Source organism: Dermacentor silvarum, chromosome 3, assembly GCF_013339745.2.
Source record: "Dermacentor silvarum isolate Dsil-2018 chromosome 3, BIME_Dsil_1.4, whole genome shotgun sequence".
Taxonomy (NCBI): domain Eukaryota; kingdom Metazoa; phylum Arthropoda; class Arachnida; order Ixodida; family Ixodidae; genus Dermacentor; species Dermacentor silvarum.
The window spans coordinates 183,105,760-183,121,889 of NC_051156.1; the positions used below are offsets into that span (position 1 = coordinate 183,105,760).

The following is a 16,130-nucleotide window of genomic DNA, read 5'->3' on the forward strand; positions in this document are numbered from 1 at the left end:
TGATGCACTATTTTTTTGATCGCGAGTGCGAGCAGCAGGAGAAGACTTCCTAACCTCCGCAGCCTTGTCTGATATGCATGAAACAGAGCATCGTCTTACGAGGTAGGAGGCGGTTATTCTGAGGGCTCGGTGCTATAACACTGGCTGGAGCGAGGCCACCAGACCAAAAACCTCATCCTCCTTTCCTATCACCGCTTGTCCTTTTCTCTGTGTACAGACACATTGTTATGATAGAATCATTCTGTTTCTCGTGGTGCCTCTGTTGTAGCTGAAGCACAACCTTGCCGGGGAGAAGCGGCTGACGCGCACCATAGCGCAGCAGCAGGAGGAGGAGACCAAGCGCTTCCAGCAGCAGCAGAAGGTTGAGTACAAGTACCTCAAGGAGAAGCTCAAGAAGGAACTGAGCGACGACAACAGTGGCGGGGGTGATGCCGCCCTGCGGGGCCACAAGGCGCAGCTGCAGCAGCGACAGGCGGAGGCCCTGGCCCGGCTGCAGCGGCACCAGGCAGACTACCTTCAGCTGGAGGTGCGCAAGTACCGGCGCCGGCGCCTGCTGCAGTACCACCGGCTTGAGCAGGAGCTGCTCCGGGAGGAGCTGGCGAAGCGGCAGAGCCAACTGGAGGAGGCGCACTCCATGCTCTTACGGCACCACGAGACCACACAGGCAAGCAGTTCTTCTGACGCGTCTGCATTAACATTACTACTTGGGGACGGTGCAAAATATGGGTCTATATTAGCTAACATGAGCGCGGACTAAACAACAATCGCTAAATTGAAAAATGAAAAAACAACGCACAAAGAAAACAGGTGTTTGTTGTTAGTCTTTGCTCATGTTATCGGGTCTTATCCTGCAACCAAATGTCGCAAAGAGTTTAGTTGGTTCAAATTATACAACATTCAAAATACAGTTGAACTTAGTTATATCTGACCTGTGTTAAAAGTGTACGTGCTGATATGGGTGACAAAACAAATATCATGATCGGGTCTATGCGAAAAAAAATGCAAGCTTTGCATTCCAGTGGTGAATGTGAACTGTCTTGCCCAACCGTAAATTTTGATGCAGTGCTCGGATTTACCTCTGGTATACTATAAAAGTTTTCCCGTACCTCTTATATAATTTTACATTATATCAAAGGAAATTGGTATCTCTGCTCTGGCTGCATTTAGATGGGGGCGAAATGCAAAAACACCCATGTACTTAGCTTTAGGTGCACGTCAAAGAACCCCAGGTGGTCCAAATTATTCTGGAGTCCCCCACGACGACGTGCCTCATAATCGGATCGTGGTTCTGGTACATAAAACCCCCTAACTCCCGTATCTCTCCAACCTGCAGGAGCTGGAGTACCGGCAGCAGCGGGGCGTCCACCAGCTGCGGGAGGAGCAAGTGCGCAAGCAGCACCAGACAGAGCTGGCCAACCAGCACGAGTACTGCTCGCGGAGGGAACGGGAGCTGCACAAGCGGCACGCACAGGCCGTCAAGCAGCAGCCCAAGAGCCTCAAGCACAAGGAACTGCAGATCCGCAAACAGTTCCGCGAGACGTGCAAGATCCAGACGCGCCAGTACAAGGCATGGAAGAGCCAGGTGCTGGCCTCGACGCCTAGGGACGACCAGAAGGCGGTCATCAAGAAGCTCAAGGAGGAGCAGATTCGCAAGCTGGCCATCCTGGGCGAGCAGTACGAGCAGAGCATCGCCGAGATGCTCCAAAAGCAGTCGGTCAGTCGTTTTGCCCACGGGGCCCTCCTCCTCCAGCACTGTGCAACAGCACTTGATTTTGGGGCATCCTGCACACATTCCACTCGGAGCTGATTGTAACAACACTCGTGCAGCGATTTCGCTACATAATTACAGTAGAACCTCGTTCATACGTTTTGGGAAAAAAGCTGGAAAAAGTTTGGGTAGCTTGCACTGGAGGCGCAATGCTAAAGAGACAGCGGAGCTGATGGGCACCTAGCTAGTCCTTGCTTTTGGGCTAGGCTAAGCACTACCAAGTTATCCACAGCATTTCCCGGAATTTATTGAATATTGATCGATTAGCTAGTGATTGGCTATCGCAAGGTATTGGCCACGTATTTGGGCTAGGCTAAGCACTACCAAGTCATCCCCAGCATTTTTCGGAATATTTTGATTATTGATCCATTATCGATTAGCTATTCATTGGCTATTGATGACTGATTAAGCTTAAGTAGTCCCAACCATGCTTAGCTAGACTTAGCCAGGCTCAATTTCGCTAATTCACAGGAGTATGTGCCATTGCGCTTGGACCCTTTCTGCACTACCGCCAGTATCGGCCCACATTTTCTGTTTACACGTCACGGACTTACGGCCAGCTTAAACAGCTCCGCTGTTAAAAAAGTTCTAACTGGGAAAACGTACGATCGCTAAAAATTTTTAGCATACTTGTTTATTGTTGACATTTCATATTGCGGGAAGAGTTCCGTGAATCGTAACATGAGATGTCGATGAAGCAAAGCTCGTGGGGCCCAAGCGGCCAGAGACCCGCTTTGTCGTTTTTGCAGCTACAATAAGCTTACGTTTGCGCTCCTTGATTTTGGCCTAGATTGCATCTTAATCGGGCAGGGTATTTTCACGGGAAATTTTGATGTGCCCACTCGGTGAGAATCATTGTGGCACGAGATGCGCATTGTTGTTTTACTATTGTGTAGTGTTTTGAGGCAGTGACGGCGGCGCATTTGGGTTATCGCCTATTAAAAGCTTGCAGTGGGCTACAAACAGCACTGCACCACATGCGCCGTGAGACAGATAGGTAAAGAGGCTTATCGCATAACTGTGGATGTGATGTGTGATGACTGGAAGCAGATTTGCTGATAGCGGAGTAGGAAGCGCTCACGATAGTGCGCGCCTTTTTTTCATCACTTGGGATCTAGCAGCCTGAAAATGTATCATACGATCACAGTTTGGTGATGTGCTGAACGTTTGTTCTGAAAAGACCATGCTTTCATTTTGAATCTAATGCACTTCTTTACAAGTTATTATCTTTCTCTTTTCTTTCTCATGCATGAAAGGGGGTTATGGTGTCACCTTCACTTCAAGGTAGACATTAGGAACTTCATGATAGGTGTAGTTTCCTTTCAGTAGGGCTTCCATTTACAGTAAAAGCTCGATGATACGAATCTCACGGGGTCACGAAAAATATTCGTATTAGCCGAAATTCGTATCATCGAAACACAATTAAAACTGTCGAATCTCGATAATTCGAACTCGAACGGGCCCGAAAATTTGTTCGAATTAAAAGGATGTATTTTTGAAGTATTCGTGCACCATAGCACGATGCACGAACGGTGCGAGTCGTGAAATATCGCGGCGCGCAAGCGCATAGCAAGCGCGGGCCACGAAACTGCCCACGCCGGCTAACGGTCGCTTCCCGATAACGACAGAAAACGAAGCTTCAGGGAGCGAGCGGGCCGCGCCTGCACACGGGTGCGCGCGGAGACCGTCGAAGGTGAGGGAGGAGGGCGGCAGGGAAGCGGACGCGTCAACTCCACCGCTTCAGTGGCTCCCCTCGCCCTCCCTCTCAACTCCCTCGTAGCTCTCTCACCTCTGACTCCGTGCGCACTAGAGTGTACTAGACAATGCCATATTCTAGTACACTCTAGTGCACACATCTCCGTGCGCGCCCGCCGCCGTGCTGTTTATTTTAGCTGCCCCCTGAAGTTTCGTTTTCTGCCGTTATCGGGAAGCGAGCGTTTGCGGGCGTGGCAGTTTCGTTGGCCCGACTGTGCCTCCGTCGCTGCTTCCCTCTGCGCTGCTGCCGCAGCGTGCAAGGTCAACATGTGACTAGAAAATAGAGGAGAAGGGTTCACTGCCATTTTATTCGCGTAGCTGAGACGTCGGCACTAGTGTGTGCTAGAATACGGTTGTCTAGAACACTCTAGTCGGCATGTACACGCTTGTTCCGGGGCGATGCATAAACGGCGACCTTGCAATTTGAGAGAGGGGGAAATTTCCGCCGCGGGTTCTTTTTTTTTTTTTTTTTCCCCGTTCCTTCGCGCGCGGCATTGAGGGGTCTCTCCTGAGCTTCTGCTCTATGGTGGTGTCGGAGCAATGCCGGTCGGAGGCGCCGCCGCGTTATTTGGCGCGCTGCTAAGAGCATTGTCGGTACGCGGTATGTTCGAAATAAGCGTGTTCGAATTAACGAGATTCGACTGTAGCTAAATTAGAGAGTCAGAAGTGAACTCACTCAGGCACATGTACGTAAAAAGCATTTATTTCTTGAAGCGCCACCGCTTCAAACTCTTCGCGCCCAGTCGCGGAGTCCGTGCTGTCCGGCGCCGTGCCTCCGCACCAAAAGAGAAGGAGAGAAAGCGCGTGACTGCGCGCTGTTCTCTTTCGCGGCCGTCGGTGGGGCGGCGTTTATTCGTATCAACCCACGCAGGCTGAAAATCGATTCGTAACAACCGTTCTCTAGCACGTTGCAAAGTAACAGGGCTCGGCCGGGACCACAGAAAAATTCGTATCAGCCGTGATCGTATCATCGAGCTTTTACTGTAGCATCATCTAGTGCACATTGTCAGGATAGACAGAGGAGTGTCAAGTGTCCTTGCTGCTATGAGAGATTATGGTGCCTATCAGTTAGTCGTGCATGAGTGGAAATATTGCCGTAAATGGAATGTGGCCCTTGCTGTATATACCATTCTCTCACTCTGAGAAATCTTTGCACCTTTTGGGACTCATCTTGGCCCCAAATCATCATCTTCATGCCTTCTGTTTAGCACTGTGTGCCCAGTACTTCCTGGTCACAAATGGCATGCGTGCTATCCGCGTGACACAATATTCTTGAAAGGAAAGTAGCGAGTGAAGAATTTTCAAGAAAGGAAACACAAGCAAGACAGATGACGGAAGGGTGTACACATATTTTAGAGTATTTCTTTTGCCTTTTGGGATGTTCTCCTACGTTGGTTGCTTGCTGCAGTGCTGTGCTCTTTCCCATTGACGCTTCCAGATCCGGTTGGACGAATCTCAGGACACAGAAGTGCGCCAGCTGAAGGAGCAATTGCAACAGGAGTTGGAGCTTCTCATGGCCTTCCAGTCCAAGATCCGAATGCAGGCAGAGGCCCAACGCAACCGGGAGCGCCACGAGCTGCAGGAGCGTGTGTCGGTGCGCAGGGCCTTGCTGGAACAGAAGGTGCGTTGCTCAATTGCACAGCATTCAGTGTCTGGTGTGTTCTGCACTGTGATGATTCCCACTAGGCAGATGAGCGTTACTCCTGAAGCGATGTTTGTGAGCATGTGCTACTACACTTGGGCGTCAAACTAGAGGAAGCTTGTACAGTTGAATCCTGCCACAGCAAAATTGACAGGAGTTGTTTAAAAAAAAATTCTTTTTCGGGAACATTGTAAATATGAAATTTGCAAACCACAAAGCCTGTCGTCTAGTGGCACGAAAAATTATTTAATTCTAAAAGTCATTATTTTGGCTCAATTGCGCCTGCCGACAAGCATGCGATGATACTACTTTTGCATTCTGTCAGGCGAACCACTGCAACATTGTGAGCATGCACTCTTGCAAAACTCCATGGCAGTGTCTTTGCCACCCAATAAAGCAAAATATTCATAAACATTCCTGATGATTTCATTATCGCTTCATCATTATCATCAGCCTATTGTTATGTCCACTGCAGGACCAAGGCCTCTCCCTGCGATCTCCTAATTACCCCTGCCTTGCGCTAGCTGATTGCAACTTGCGCCTTCAAATTTCCTAACTTCATCACCCCATCTAGTTTTCTGCCATCCTCGACTGCGCTTCCCTTCTCTTGGTATCCATTCTGTAACCTAATTGTCCACTGGCTATCCATCCTACGCATTACATGGTCTGTCCAGCTCCATTTTTTCCTCTTAATGTCAACTGGAATATCTGCTATCCCCGTTTTCTCTCTTATCCACACCGCTCTCTTCCTGTCTCTTAACGTCAGGCCTAACATTCTTCGTTCCATCGCTCTATGTGCGGTCCTTAACTTGTTCTCGAGCTTCTTTGTTAACCTCCAAGTTTCTGCCCCATATGTTAGCACCGGTAGAATGCAATGATTGTACACTTTTCTTTTCAACGACAGTGGTACTCTCCCAGTCAGGATTTGGTAATGCCTGCCGTATGCACTCTAACCCAGTTTTATGCTCCTGTAAGTTTCCTTCTCATGATCAGGGTCCCTTGTGAGTAGTTGACCTAGATAAACGTACTCCTGTACAGACTGCGCTTATTTCCTGCACTGCCACTGCTGATTTCCTAGCAAACGATGTGGCAGTCTGCCTTGACAGTTAGGAGGGTGCCTGTCGGTACTCATTAAGCGAGGATCTGACTGTAACTCTAGGTGGCACACTTTTAGGTGTTGCCACCTAAAAGTCTTGTTGACTTTAAGGTGGCAACACCTAAAAGTGTGCCACCTAAAGTCAACAAGACTTTTAGGTGTGTTGTTCAAGAAGAACAAAGGAATAGTAGATATATAGTAGTAGGTAGTAGATTTCAAATCGAATATTGTGTCAAATCAAGAAAAAAAAAGTTGAATATCCAATTGAATATCAGAAAAGTTTTAACAAAACTTAATGCTTTCAAATTTGGGGCAAGAAAATACAGTGCTATATATGCTTGGGAGTCTCCTAGCATTTCATAACAAGAATGTTGCAAGTTATCAGTAACATAAGTACATAGATATCAAGATTTGTCTTCTAAGGAACCAGAAAATAAAACGTATCATCCAAAAATTGTATCATCCAAAGCAAGCCCCAAAACGTAAGAAAACAAGCTTACTTGGTGACGAACTCTATAGCAATGCTTCCTGTGGCATCGAGTGATGCTGCTCCAGCATAACGCATGTGTTATGTCGAGCAGCATCACTCGACATCACACAAACTGCAGCCAACATACTTTTATTGAGCAACTTCAAAATAGCTTGTCAGTTTTCGCTGAGCTTTCTTTTTTTGCAAGTCCGTAAACAAGTTCTTTTGAATGCTAAGAAAATGAAGCCTGCCATTTCCTCACTCAATTGCGCATTTGCAATCAAGCCCCGGAGAGTGTCTAACGGTACGAGTGCGTCGCCAGCAGTTGAGCACCGGTCGCTGCAGCTGTCACCACCTGCTTCGGTGCCAATGACATCGAGTTTTTCTTTCAAAGTCGGCGCCTTTCGCTTCCTTGACATAGCCATGAAGGTCACGGCACCACGAGGCCTAAAATTCCGAAACAAAGGAACACCGTAGAGCAGCGTGACACAACGAGCGATACGACTAGTGGACGAGGGCAGGCTGCTTCATTCAGCCACGTGACCACATGGAGATATATGGCCTGAAAAGGCAACCAAAACAAGGGCAAGTGAAAGCTGACGCAAGCAGACGATTCTGCAAGTGTGAAAATAGCAGTCGGGTGGGTCCACATGACACCAGTTTCCTGCGCGTACGTTACTGAAGGGGCAGCTGTCATTGGTCTGCTTCGCTCGCAGCCCGTTTGCCACCAGGGCACGCAGCAATTTAAATCGGTCCAGTGCCGATCCCTTTAACGGCACACAAAGCCTACTTCACAACAGCTTTTGTGGTGCACATTTTGCCGCCGCCGGCGCACAGCATGCATTTTCTGCCCTCAACTTGTTGTTCGTGGGTCATTGGAATGTAATTTAATCTAGTACACTTTGAATATAAAGCTACAAGTTTCAGGAATAACAGCTTGAAGTTGTATCATCCAATTTCAGGTGAAAATGCGGTCGTATCAACCACATGAAAAAATTGCAAAAAACCACACAAGAAAAAAGAAAAAAACATCACGCAGAATCGTGTGTAAACCAGGGGTGCAATCTTGTACGCGTTCCAAAATGGAACGGAGGCGTTCCGTTTCATCGAGCCGCACACGATTGGTCAATTTGAATGTCGCGGTTGAAATTGACCAATCGTGTGCGGCTCGATGGAACGGAACGCCTCCGTTCCATTTTGGAACGCGTACAAGATCGCGCCCCAGGTTCCACTGTATACAGTATGGTCTACTCTTATTAAAGGAAACACCAAATTAGTATGTCAGCACTGATTACAACTCAGTTCTAGTACATGAAGGTTTGGCAAATATTTATTATTAATAGAATTTCTGTTGAACAAAATCAAGTGCTAGGCAACAGCACAAAGGTCACTTCGCTCGCTGCTGCAGCGGCGCTTCCTCACGCCAGGGTTTGACAGCACGTGTCCGTACTCATTGAGTGTGATGTGTTCATGTTTGCCTGTGGGCGCTGACACCATGCTTGCTAATATAGTTAATAAGCGAATGTTTGCAAGTTTATACGGACAATAAAACAACTATCCTTACCTTGTATGGCTTTCGGGTGAAACTACTCCTTTCACGCGTAAGAATTAAAATAATATTGTATGCAGTTCAACACTACTATCATTTCTCAATGTTTCCTGTTTCTCGGCTCTTGCATTTCCCGGCTCTTATGTTTTTGTTTTTTTTACGGTACCGTGAAAAACGTATCAGCGGGGTTCTACTGTATTATAGTTGATGATGATAAGGAATTTGCGTCATGAAGACCTGTTTTATAAGAACCGCATGTAGTACACTTAGCTGGGCTTACCATGTGGTCACTCTGCAGAGTAAGAGTGCCAACACACTGCAGGAATTATGTTTGTGGACTGTGTCGTGGAACCTTTTGGAACTTTGGGGTAGCAAAAGGTTCACAGAGGCCCACTACACAGCCCAACAGCACGTCTCTTGTGACCCACAGTGGTGGAGCAGTGGCTATGGAGTTCCGCTGCTGAGCACAAGGTCACAGGTCGGATTCTCAACTGCGGTGGCTACAATTTTACAGAAGCAAAATGCAAAAATGCTCATGTACTTGGACTTAGGTGCATGTTATAGAATCGCAAGTGGTTAAAATTAATCCTGAACCCTCCCTTATGGCGTCTGTCATAGCCGCGGTGTTTTGGGCATTAAACACCATGAATTGGGGAATGAATCTATCGTCTCTCATGTTGTGTCACCTGTGAGTGGCCTTGAAACCGTCAACAAACACAATGTTAAGATGAGGCATGTGGCTAGGAAAGTCTGCTGACCTAACACACAAACCAGGCTGCTTACACAACTGCAACACCTCTGTGCTCGTTCCTTGCAGATGGAGCTAGAGAAGCAGCAGTTCCAAGAAGAGAAAGCTGAGCGGCAACGACTGCTGTGCGAGCGGCAATCGCGTGAGATCGAGGCCTTTGACGAGGAGAGCGCCCGCATGGGCTTCAATCCGGTCGAGATAGCGGAGGCCTCCCGGGAGTCCCTAGGTTCGTCGGACGCAGACAGCCTGGCTGGCAGCACCCTCAGCCTAGCCCACAGCAACAGTGCCAGCTCCTTCACCCACACGGCCCTCTGAGGCAACTCCCCTCTCCCTCACCTCCTCCTCTCCTTGTCACGCATTGCGATGGTCAGTCACGGCAGTCTGCCACACACACACACAGGCCAGCGTGGAGTTATTCTTCAAACATGCTATTGCATGGCGCAAGGGTGGTGTGGTGCCGTATGCACTAGTCCGTCTTTTGCCTGTGAACGCAACTTCCCACAGACCTTGTGGGTACACTTAGGCACAAGAAAGAAATCCGACACCTTGGCCGGGATTTTTAGGGATGCCTTTTCCGGTGCTATTCCTTTTCCCACTTTTCACACTTCATCGGTGATCATAGCAATGCTTCGTCCGCATTACCAGCGGGATCAGCCAGCCGTGAATGGTGGTTGATATGAGTTGCATGTAATTGAGTAGGGGGGAAGGAATCAACGAAATCGCGGCCTTATTCACTCGACCGTACGTGAAGTACTGCAGGTACTGCAGTTGCAGAGATTCAGGATTTGTTTACAAGATAACGCATATGAACGATTTGTCTGCTCTGGGAGTGTTTTCAAGTACTTTGCACTGGCTGTGTGAACTGCGGAAAAAAAAATATATATAAATTCTTTTAGTGCCAAAACGACGGCGCCACACTTGAGATCTGTGAGAAGTGGCGAATGAAGTGTGTGTCATTGCTGCTTATGGTGATGCTTACTCTGGCATGCTTCTTCCTGTTTTGGGTCATAACTCCAGGCGCTATGTGCCTGAAGCTGTTCACTGCAAGGTTAAGAGACTTGTCTTGGCGAGTTGATTATGTTCACTTAGGAAGAACTTTCACGAATTTCTTCCTTTGCTCAAATAGGCATGTGCAGAGAGTATGGTTTCTTTTACTTCTCTATCACATTTCTTTTTAGTTGCAATCAAGTGGTAGTTTTGCATGCCATTGATCATGACAGAATGGAATTTCTTGATAGTCAAACCTGCAGCTGGTCAGTCCTCTCGAAGTGTTGCAATTCAAAGCTGCAAGCAGGACATGCATTCCAAGTCATACTGGCACATTCTGGAGTGTCTCAGTTAGGCATTGCAGTCAAACATTGAATACTTTAGATGGAGAAAAATCTTCATTATATCAGATGATTATTAAAAGAATAGCCACAATTGGCTCCGGCCGTTACACTTATGGGACTTCCTTTTTAACAGAAAGGACCAAGCCGTTGCTTCAGATGACTTCCATTTGCTGTTCATGAATGACGCAAACACTGTTGTGCATCAGATGAATCAGATGTACGAAAGAGTGCGATTACTAGTTGCTTTAGGAAATGCTTTTCAATTTTTTGTTGCTGGTTTACGTATTTTGAGCTACTGCTGGGATGGTATGCCAGCAGGCCCTGCATTTTTGGCTTCATTATAGGAGTGGAGCACTAATTTCCCTGAGGTATAGCTAACAAAGCTTTCGATTTCCTTTGTTGTATCTCATAGTTTGTTACATTAGTGTTTGCTATGTCAAAATTTGACTGCATTACTTTTGGTTGTCGGAATGCTTATAGTGCTTAGGTTCTTCTCGCTTATGAAGAGACGCTGCTGGATATACTCTCAGCACTGTGGTGTCTAATGCATGGAAGGACAACGCTTAATTGCCATGTGGTCCACATCCTTGGGGCACTGCGCCTAAATTTTTCTCATGCACTGCTTTTTAATTCCTACATCTGGCACTGATGCCCTTGTTGGAGTGGGGCCTATCATTTGATACAGGCCACCATGTCCTAGTTTACCATGAAGGAATGAATGAATGCAGGACTTATTATTTTAAAGCTGGTTATGGCCTAATTGGGAAGAGGAGGTGGGTATGTGGGTGCAAAGGAGAGAAAAAGGGGACATTGTGGGAATCAGCTGCCATAAAAACGTGCACATATTATTACAAACTTTAGCTTATTTACTATGAGAGGCAGTTTTGGGGCCATGAAGCGAGAAGTGGGGAAGAAGTTAAAATGCTTACAATACAGCAACAACAAAATATCACTGTCTCTCTCTCCCCCCTTTTTTTACGGGGGAGGGGGTTAACAAACAAATGAAACACACGCATTCACATATGATCTTCTGAAAACTTTGGTACTCGAATAATATGTGGAAAAGCCAATTCAGAAAAAGTTTTCTATCGTAATACATATGGAATTATGTGGCTCATCATTCTGCCATGGTATGGGGTCTAAATGCACATCCCAGACTTTAGTTGAGCACAGCCAGTGCAGGCAAGGTGGATTGTAACGCTTGTCAGGAAAAGTGAATTTAGCTAAGCTCTTATGTCTGCAATAGTCTTCCGAGGTGTAAACTGCGAAAAAAAATTGCAATTCACGGCCAAAGCATCCAGTCAGCAGTTAAGAACTGCTCTGTTTGGGCCCCACACTCAAAATTGCAGAATATACTCGTCAGTGCAGGCTTCATGTTTAAACCGTAAAGTTCTTGCATTTCTTCCCAGTTTCTGCATCTCGAACACCTATGAAAAGTCCAGCTTTTGTGTCCAGGTGGCCCTTTAGCAACTGCACTCATGGCAAACTGAAGGTGGATTCCACTGGTTGATTTGAAGCACTAGTAAAAAAGGCATGCTCCTTTTGTAGACTCATCGAAAGATGCCATGGTTTTTACCGATATTTTTGAAACTAGACTGTCTAATCTAGTGACGAAACGTGATCTTGCGCACATTCTGCCAAACGAGCACCCGTTCTTGTCTGTGGAGCGGAAGAAGAAATAGTTGCTCCCCAAATGAACCAGTGGAATTTTCCATTTATCGCAACTCTTGTTTGCCACATAAGTGTTTTCAGCTTGTCCGTGGCTCCATGCAGCAGCGTGCGAGTGAAGTGCATTTTCACACACACACCCCTGCAGTCTGCACGTGCTCGTTTATTAAACCTGACGAGACAGAAACCAGAGAAAGCAATGCCGCCAGGTGTTTACAGCTGGCCCTGGCCTTTGGTGGCAGACTGCCTGGACTGTCCTTTCGGTATGACCATGTTGATGAGTAATTGCCCCCTTTTCAAAACTGTAATTTCCTTGTTGTTGTAACTGGCACCCCGAGGCTGCCGTGGCATGGTTGGTGGAGTGTTGACCTGACCCTTGGTTGTTTTCCTACCCCGATATTTTTGGTCAGTGCAGTGCGTTCTGCGAGCAGGGCGCGCAGCCGCGCATCCCCCTCAGGAGTGCCATTGAAAGGTGGTCTGTTTTTCTTTTTTTAAACAAGTGTGGCGGGGAGAGAAAAGTGCGAATACTATAGGTTGATTTTCTTCTTTCTGGTGCGTTCCTGTTTTTGTTTTTTTTAGCGCCTTTTTTTTCCACTCTGCCCATTTTTTTGTCTTGAGACCCATTAGTTTTCTAGGGGCATGCCATTTTACGGTGCTAAAAACATTTTCTTTTTTTAAATACTGTACCCAGTGCCCTCTGTGTCCTTTACATACTTTCCTTGTTAGTGCGACATTTTTACCAGCCCCCCACCCCCCTTTTTTTTTATAATGTGCTGCTGTTGGCCTTCTTTGACAAGCTAAGGCTGGTACCGCTCCCTTTCACCTCCTCCCCACCTTTTTTTATTTTTATTTGTTAATAGGAATTGCTGTGCTCTACTCCTTGTGGCCAGTCAGATTTGTCTTTGATCGGTTCAGTTATTTTTTAATATATATTACATTTTTCCCTCCCCTTTAATTTTCCTGGTGCAAAGTTGGCATTAATTTTCAGTGCCTCTCAGTTCTGGCAAAAATCGTGAGTAACTGCGAAAATTCCGGTGCGGCGTGCGCTGCCGAAGTCGCAATGTTTCTTGGATGCCATTTTGAGGCCATTGAGACACTATAGGCTTCGTTTGCTCAGTTTTGATGATCAAATAGTAGAAGTCTGGGGGGGTGTGACAAATAAAAAAACTATAGGAGGACCGTGCGGTGACAACCTCGTTTCTGCATTGTGGCCACTTTCATGAAGCCTGCAAACCTTAGTTTTACTAAGTAAATAAGAATGCACAAAGTGTACAAACATCTGTACTAAATGTTACCAATGTTGAATCTGGCGACTCAGGTGCTTGTCGGGGTTTCAGAAGAGCAGCGAAACTCTCATGGTCAAACAGGAGTTTTATGTCTGTGAACCTCAGTACTTTGGTTGTTTTGCTTTCTCTGCAAAGCAAAGATCCTCTCACTTCTTAAACCAAGATTTATAAATAGCCTGCATGTGCTAGCCCTTTGTGTGCAGCAGCAGCTGAACAAAGCTTCGTTGGATGCGACGCTGCTTGTGCATTGAGGTCCATTTTAGCAGTCGCAAGCTCTAAAGCTCTGTAGATCTAAAGCGGCAATCACACTGAATGAAGGTTTGTTTGATTCTGAAAAGGTGTAGGCAGCACAGGTTGTAGTGTGCCGGGCTGCACCCATTCGCTGCAAAGGTCAAGGGTGCACTGCAACATGGTGGCACCTTACCTTGCACCTTGTGCAATCTAGGAAAAGAGTGCTGGGTGCACCGCGGCACCTTGAAGAATCAAGGGCCTAGGTGCAGAGAAAATTAGTTGCATTGAATCAGACCTTATATTTCCGATGTGTAATTGACGTGTCATTGCCAGTGCATCCATTTTGCTCAGCACCGTGACCGTGCTGCGATCCCTGTCAGAATGTGTTCCCTGTGGTTACCAGTTGAAGCAGATATCACGCAATGTTCATTTCAACTCGTGATAACAGCATGGTTACTGTATTGCGCAAAATAGGCACTCCAGCACCCTGTGACACCAAGCCCCCCTCAAAAAAGAAAAGAAAAAACTATATTCATGTGGTTGCCGCTCAAATTTAGTGCATCTCGATTTCTGTGCGTGCATACCGAAGCAGCTTCTCTTCGTGTTTCTGCTCGCATTTGGGCAATGTTGAACAGCGTTCAAGTGCCATACGTTTCATAGGTCTTACGTTTAGAACGATTTTGGCAAAAAAAAAAAATGAAAGGATAAACCCATACGACAACCCTTCCTGCACACACACACAAAAAAAGCAACAAGTGCAGATTTTGTAATGCCCATACTGAAGCCGGTGTCATTCAGGTGCAATTCAATGTGCTGTTGCCAGCAAGTTTGCAGACCACGGTACAAATGAAAAAAAAAAAAAAAAGAATACTGCAGCCCAGGCATGTAACATGCATCCGGGAAGCTAGAAGTGTCTCAACTTGTATGTCATGTGATCACTGAAGTACTACATCCCTCAATTTCTGGTTGCATACGCAAAGTGACTTTGGAAGCTTTTGTTCTTTCATTGCTCCCACTGTCACACTTTTGCTGGTGACGGCACAAGAGATTGCAGTACAAGTGACTCTTTTTCTAAAGAAAAAACAAATTTTAGATTAATGCCCATTTGTTGCTGCACATACACACTTGTCTGCAGCGGTTGTAGTAAGCATTCCTCTGAGAGCAGGAAAAAAATTTTTTTGAAAGCTAGTGCACTGTTCACGTACAGCTCAAGATGTTCTTGTGCACTTTGTTGCTGTCATTTTATACGAGCCTAGTAGATGGATGTTCCTCAAGACGAACAGTCTTCCGTTTCAGTGATGATGAGTGCTTGGAGATTTTATAAGCTGCCCATTCCTTTTTATGTCCGTCTTCTCTCTGTCCCTCAATTTTTTTTTTTCCCTAGGCACATTAGAAGCACCAAACAAAAACTATTGGGGCATGCTACCTGCATTTTTATGTTGACCCCATAAGTTTTTTTTTTTTTCTCCATTATTGTGTGCTACTACCAACTTGGCCCCTGCCCAACAGTTCTCCTCTTGATGTAAATAGTGCTGTATAAAAAAAAAATACATCAACTGGGTTGTATAGACAAGGTCACATGCACCTTTGCCAGTGAACGAGCGAATAAATGATTTCGGAAGAAATTGTGGTGTTCTTGGTTTCTCAGTTTTTTCTAGTCATCACAAGCACTGCTGGTATGACAAAAATCTTGCAAAAGAAACTTGCAAAAAGCCTGTTGTCATGGATTTGGCTCGTTGCATTCGGACCAAGAAGATATAAAATAAAATTGTTGGGGTGGCAGCACCTCCAGCTTCTTACCAGCACAGGTGAAGCCAGCGCTTGAGGATTCTTCACCTCCAAGAGAGAGCTGCAACAGCTGGACTCTTCTCACAGTTCAAAATGCTCTTGCTCTATTCGCGTATTGCTAGCAATAGGCTTGCAGTTTCTTGCAAAAAAGTTGACTTTGGCTGAGCATCATGACCCGCCATAAAATTTTCCCAGGAAGTTCAGGTCTCACTCTCAAATGTATGATGCCAAGGTAAATGTTGCGCAAGAGCTGCAAGACAAAATTTGCCATCTTAAGCCTACACAGAGTGGAGAAACATTCATATGTACTAGATGCTCTTTTTTGGTGCCCATAGCAAGATGACGGCAGTCCAGCTTCACTCGGATATTATCACTCCCGCGACCAAGTGCTTTCGCTTCGTGACATCTTCAGTCTTCTCAACAAAGCTATTTCTTTTGTTGCTCTACGGACACTGGAAATGCTAAAGAAACAATGGACTTCTAATTTTCGTTTTATTATTTTTTTTATATTGAAAGCACGAACCCACTAAAGCTTAGAAAAAATACGGGCGGGCAAGCGTCCGAGTGCCTGAAATAATCTATTGTAATACTTTCTATCAATCAGTTTCGGTTTCACTGCTTAAGACATCGCTGCATCAGGTAATGCATTGGTGTTATCCGTCCCCAAGTTGGCTCCAGCTGCCACACGAGAGCGCAGCCAGGAGATGTGCACAGTACTCGAACTTGTTTATTTTATTACGATAGCAATTATAAGGACACTCCAAACGGATTTCTGCCGTCGCTGTCGCCGTGAGGTTCC

General features: G+C 46.2%; 1 protein-coding gene across 3 annotated transcripts in view; it reads left to right on the top strand.

The window, feature by feature from the left end:
- The window catches only part of LOC119446219 (serine/threonine-protein kinase TAO1), a 46,438-nt gene extending 31,270 nt beyond the window's left edge, over positions 1–15,168 (top strand). For all 3 annotated transcript variants that reach the window (XM_049664008.1, XM_037710585.2, XM_037710586.2), the window contains 4 exons: positions 269–664; positions 1,334–1,714; positions 4,962–5,144; positions 9,097–15,168. In XM_049664008.1, the coding sequence (XP_049519965.1) occupies positions 269–664; positions 1,334–1,714; positions 4,962–5,144; positions 9,097–9,342 (1,206 nt within the window). In that variant the 3' untranslated portion in view covers positions 9,343–15,168. The remainder of the gene's footprint in view (positions 1–268; positions 665–1,333; positions 1,715–4,961; positions 5,145–9,096) is intronic.
- Positions 15,169–16,130: the final 962 nt, after the last annotated feature.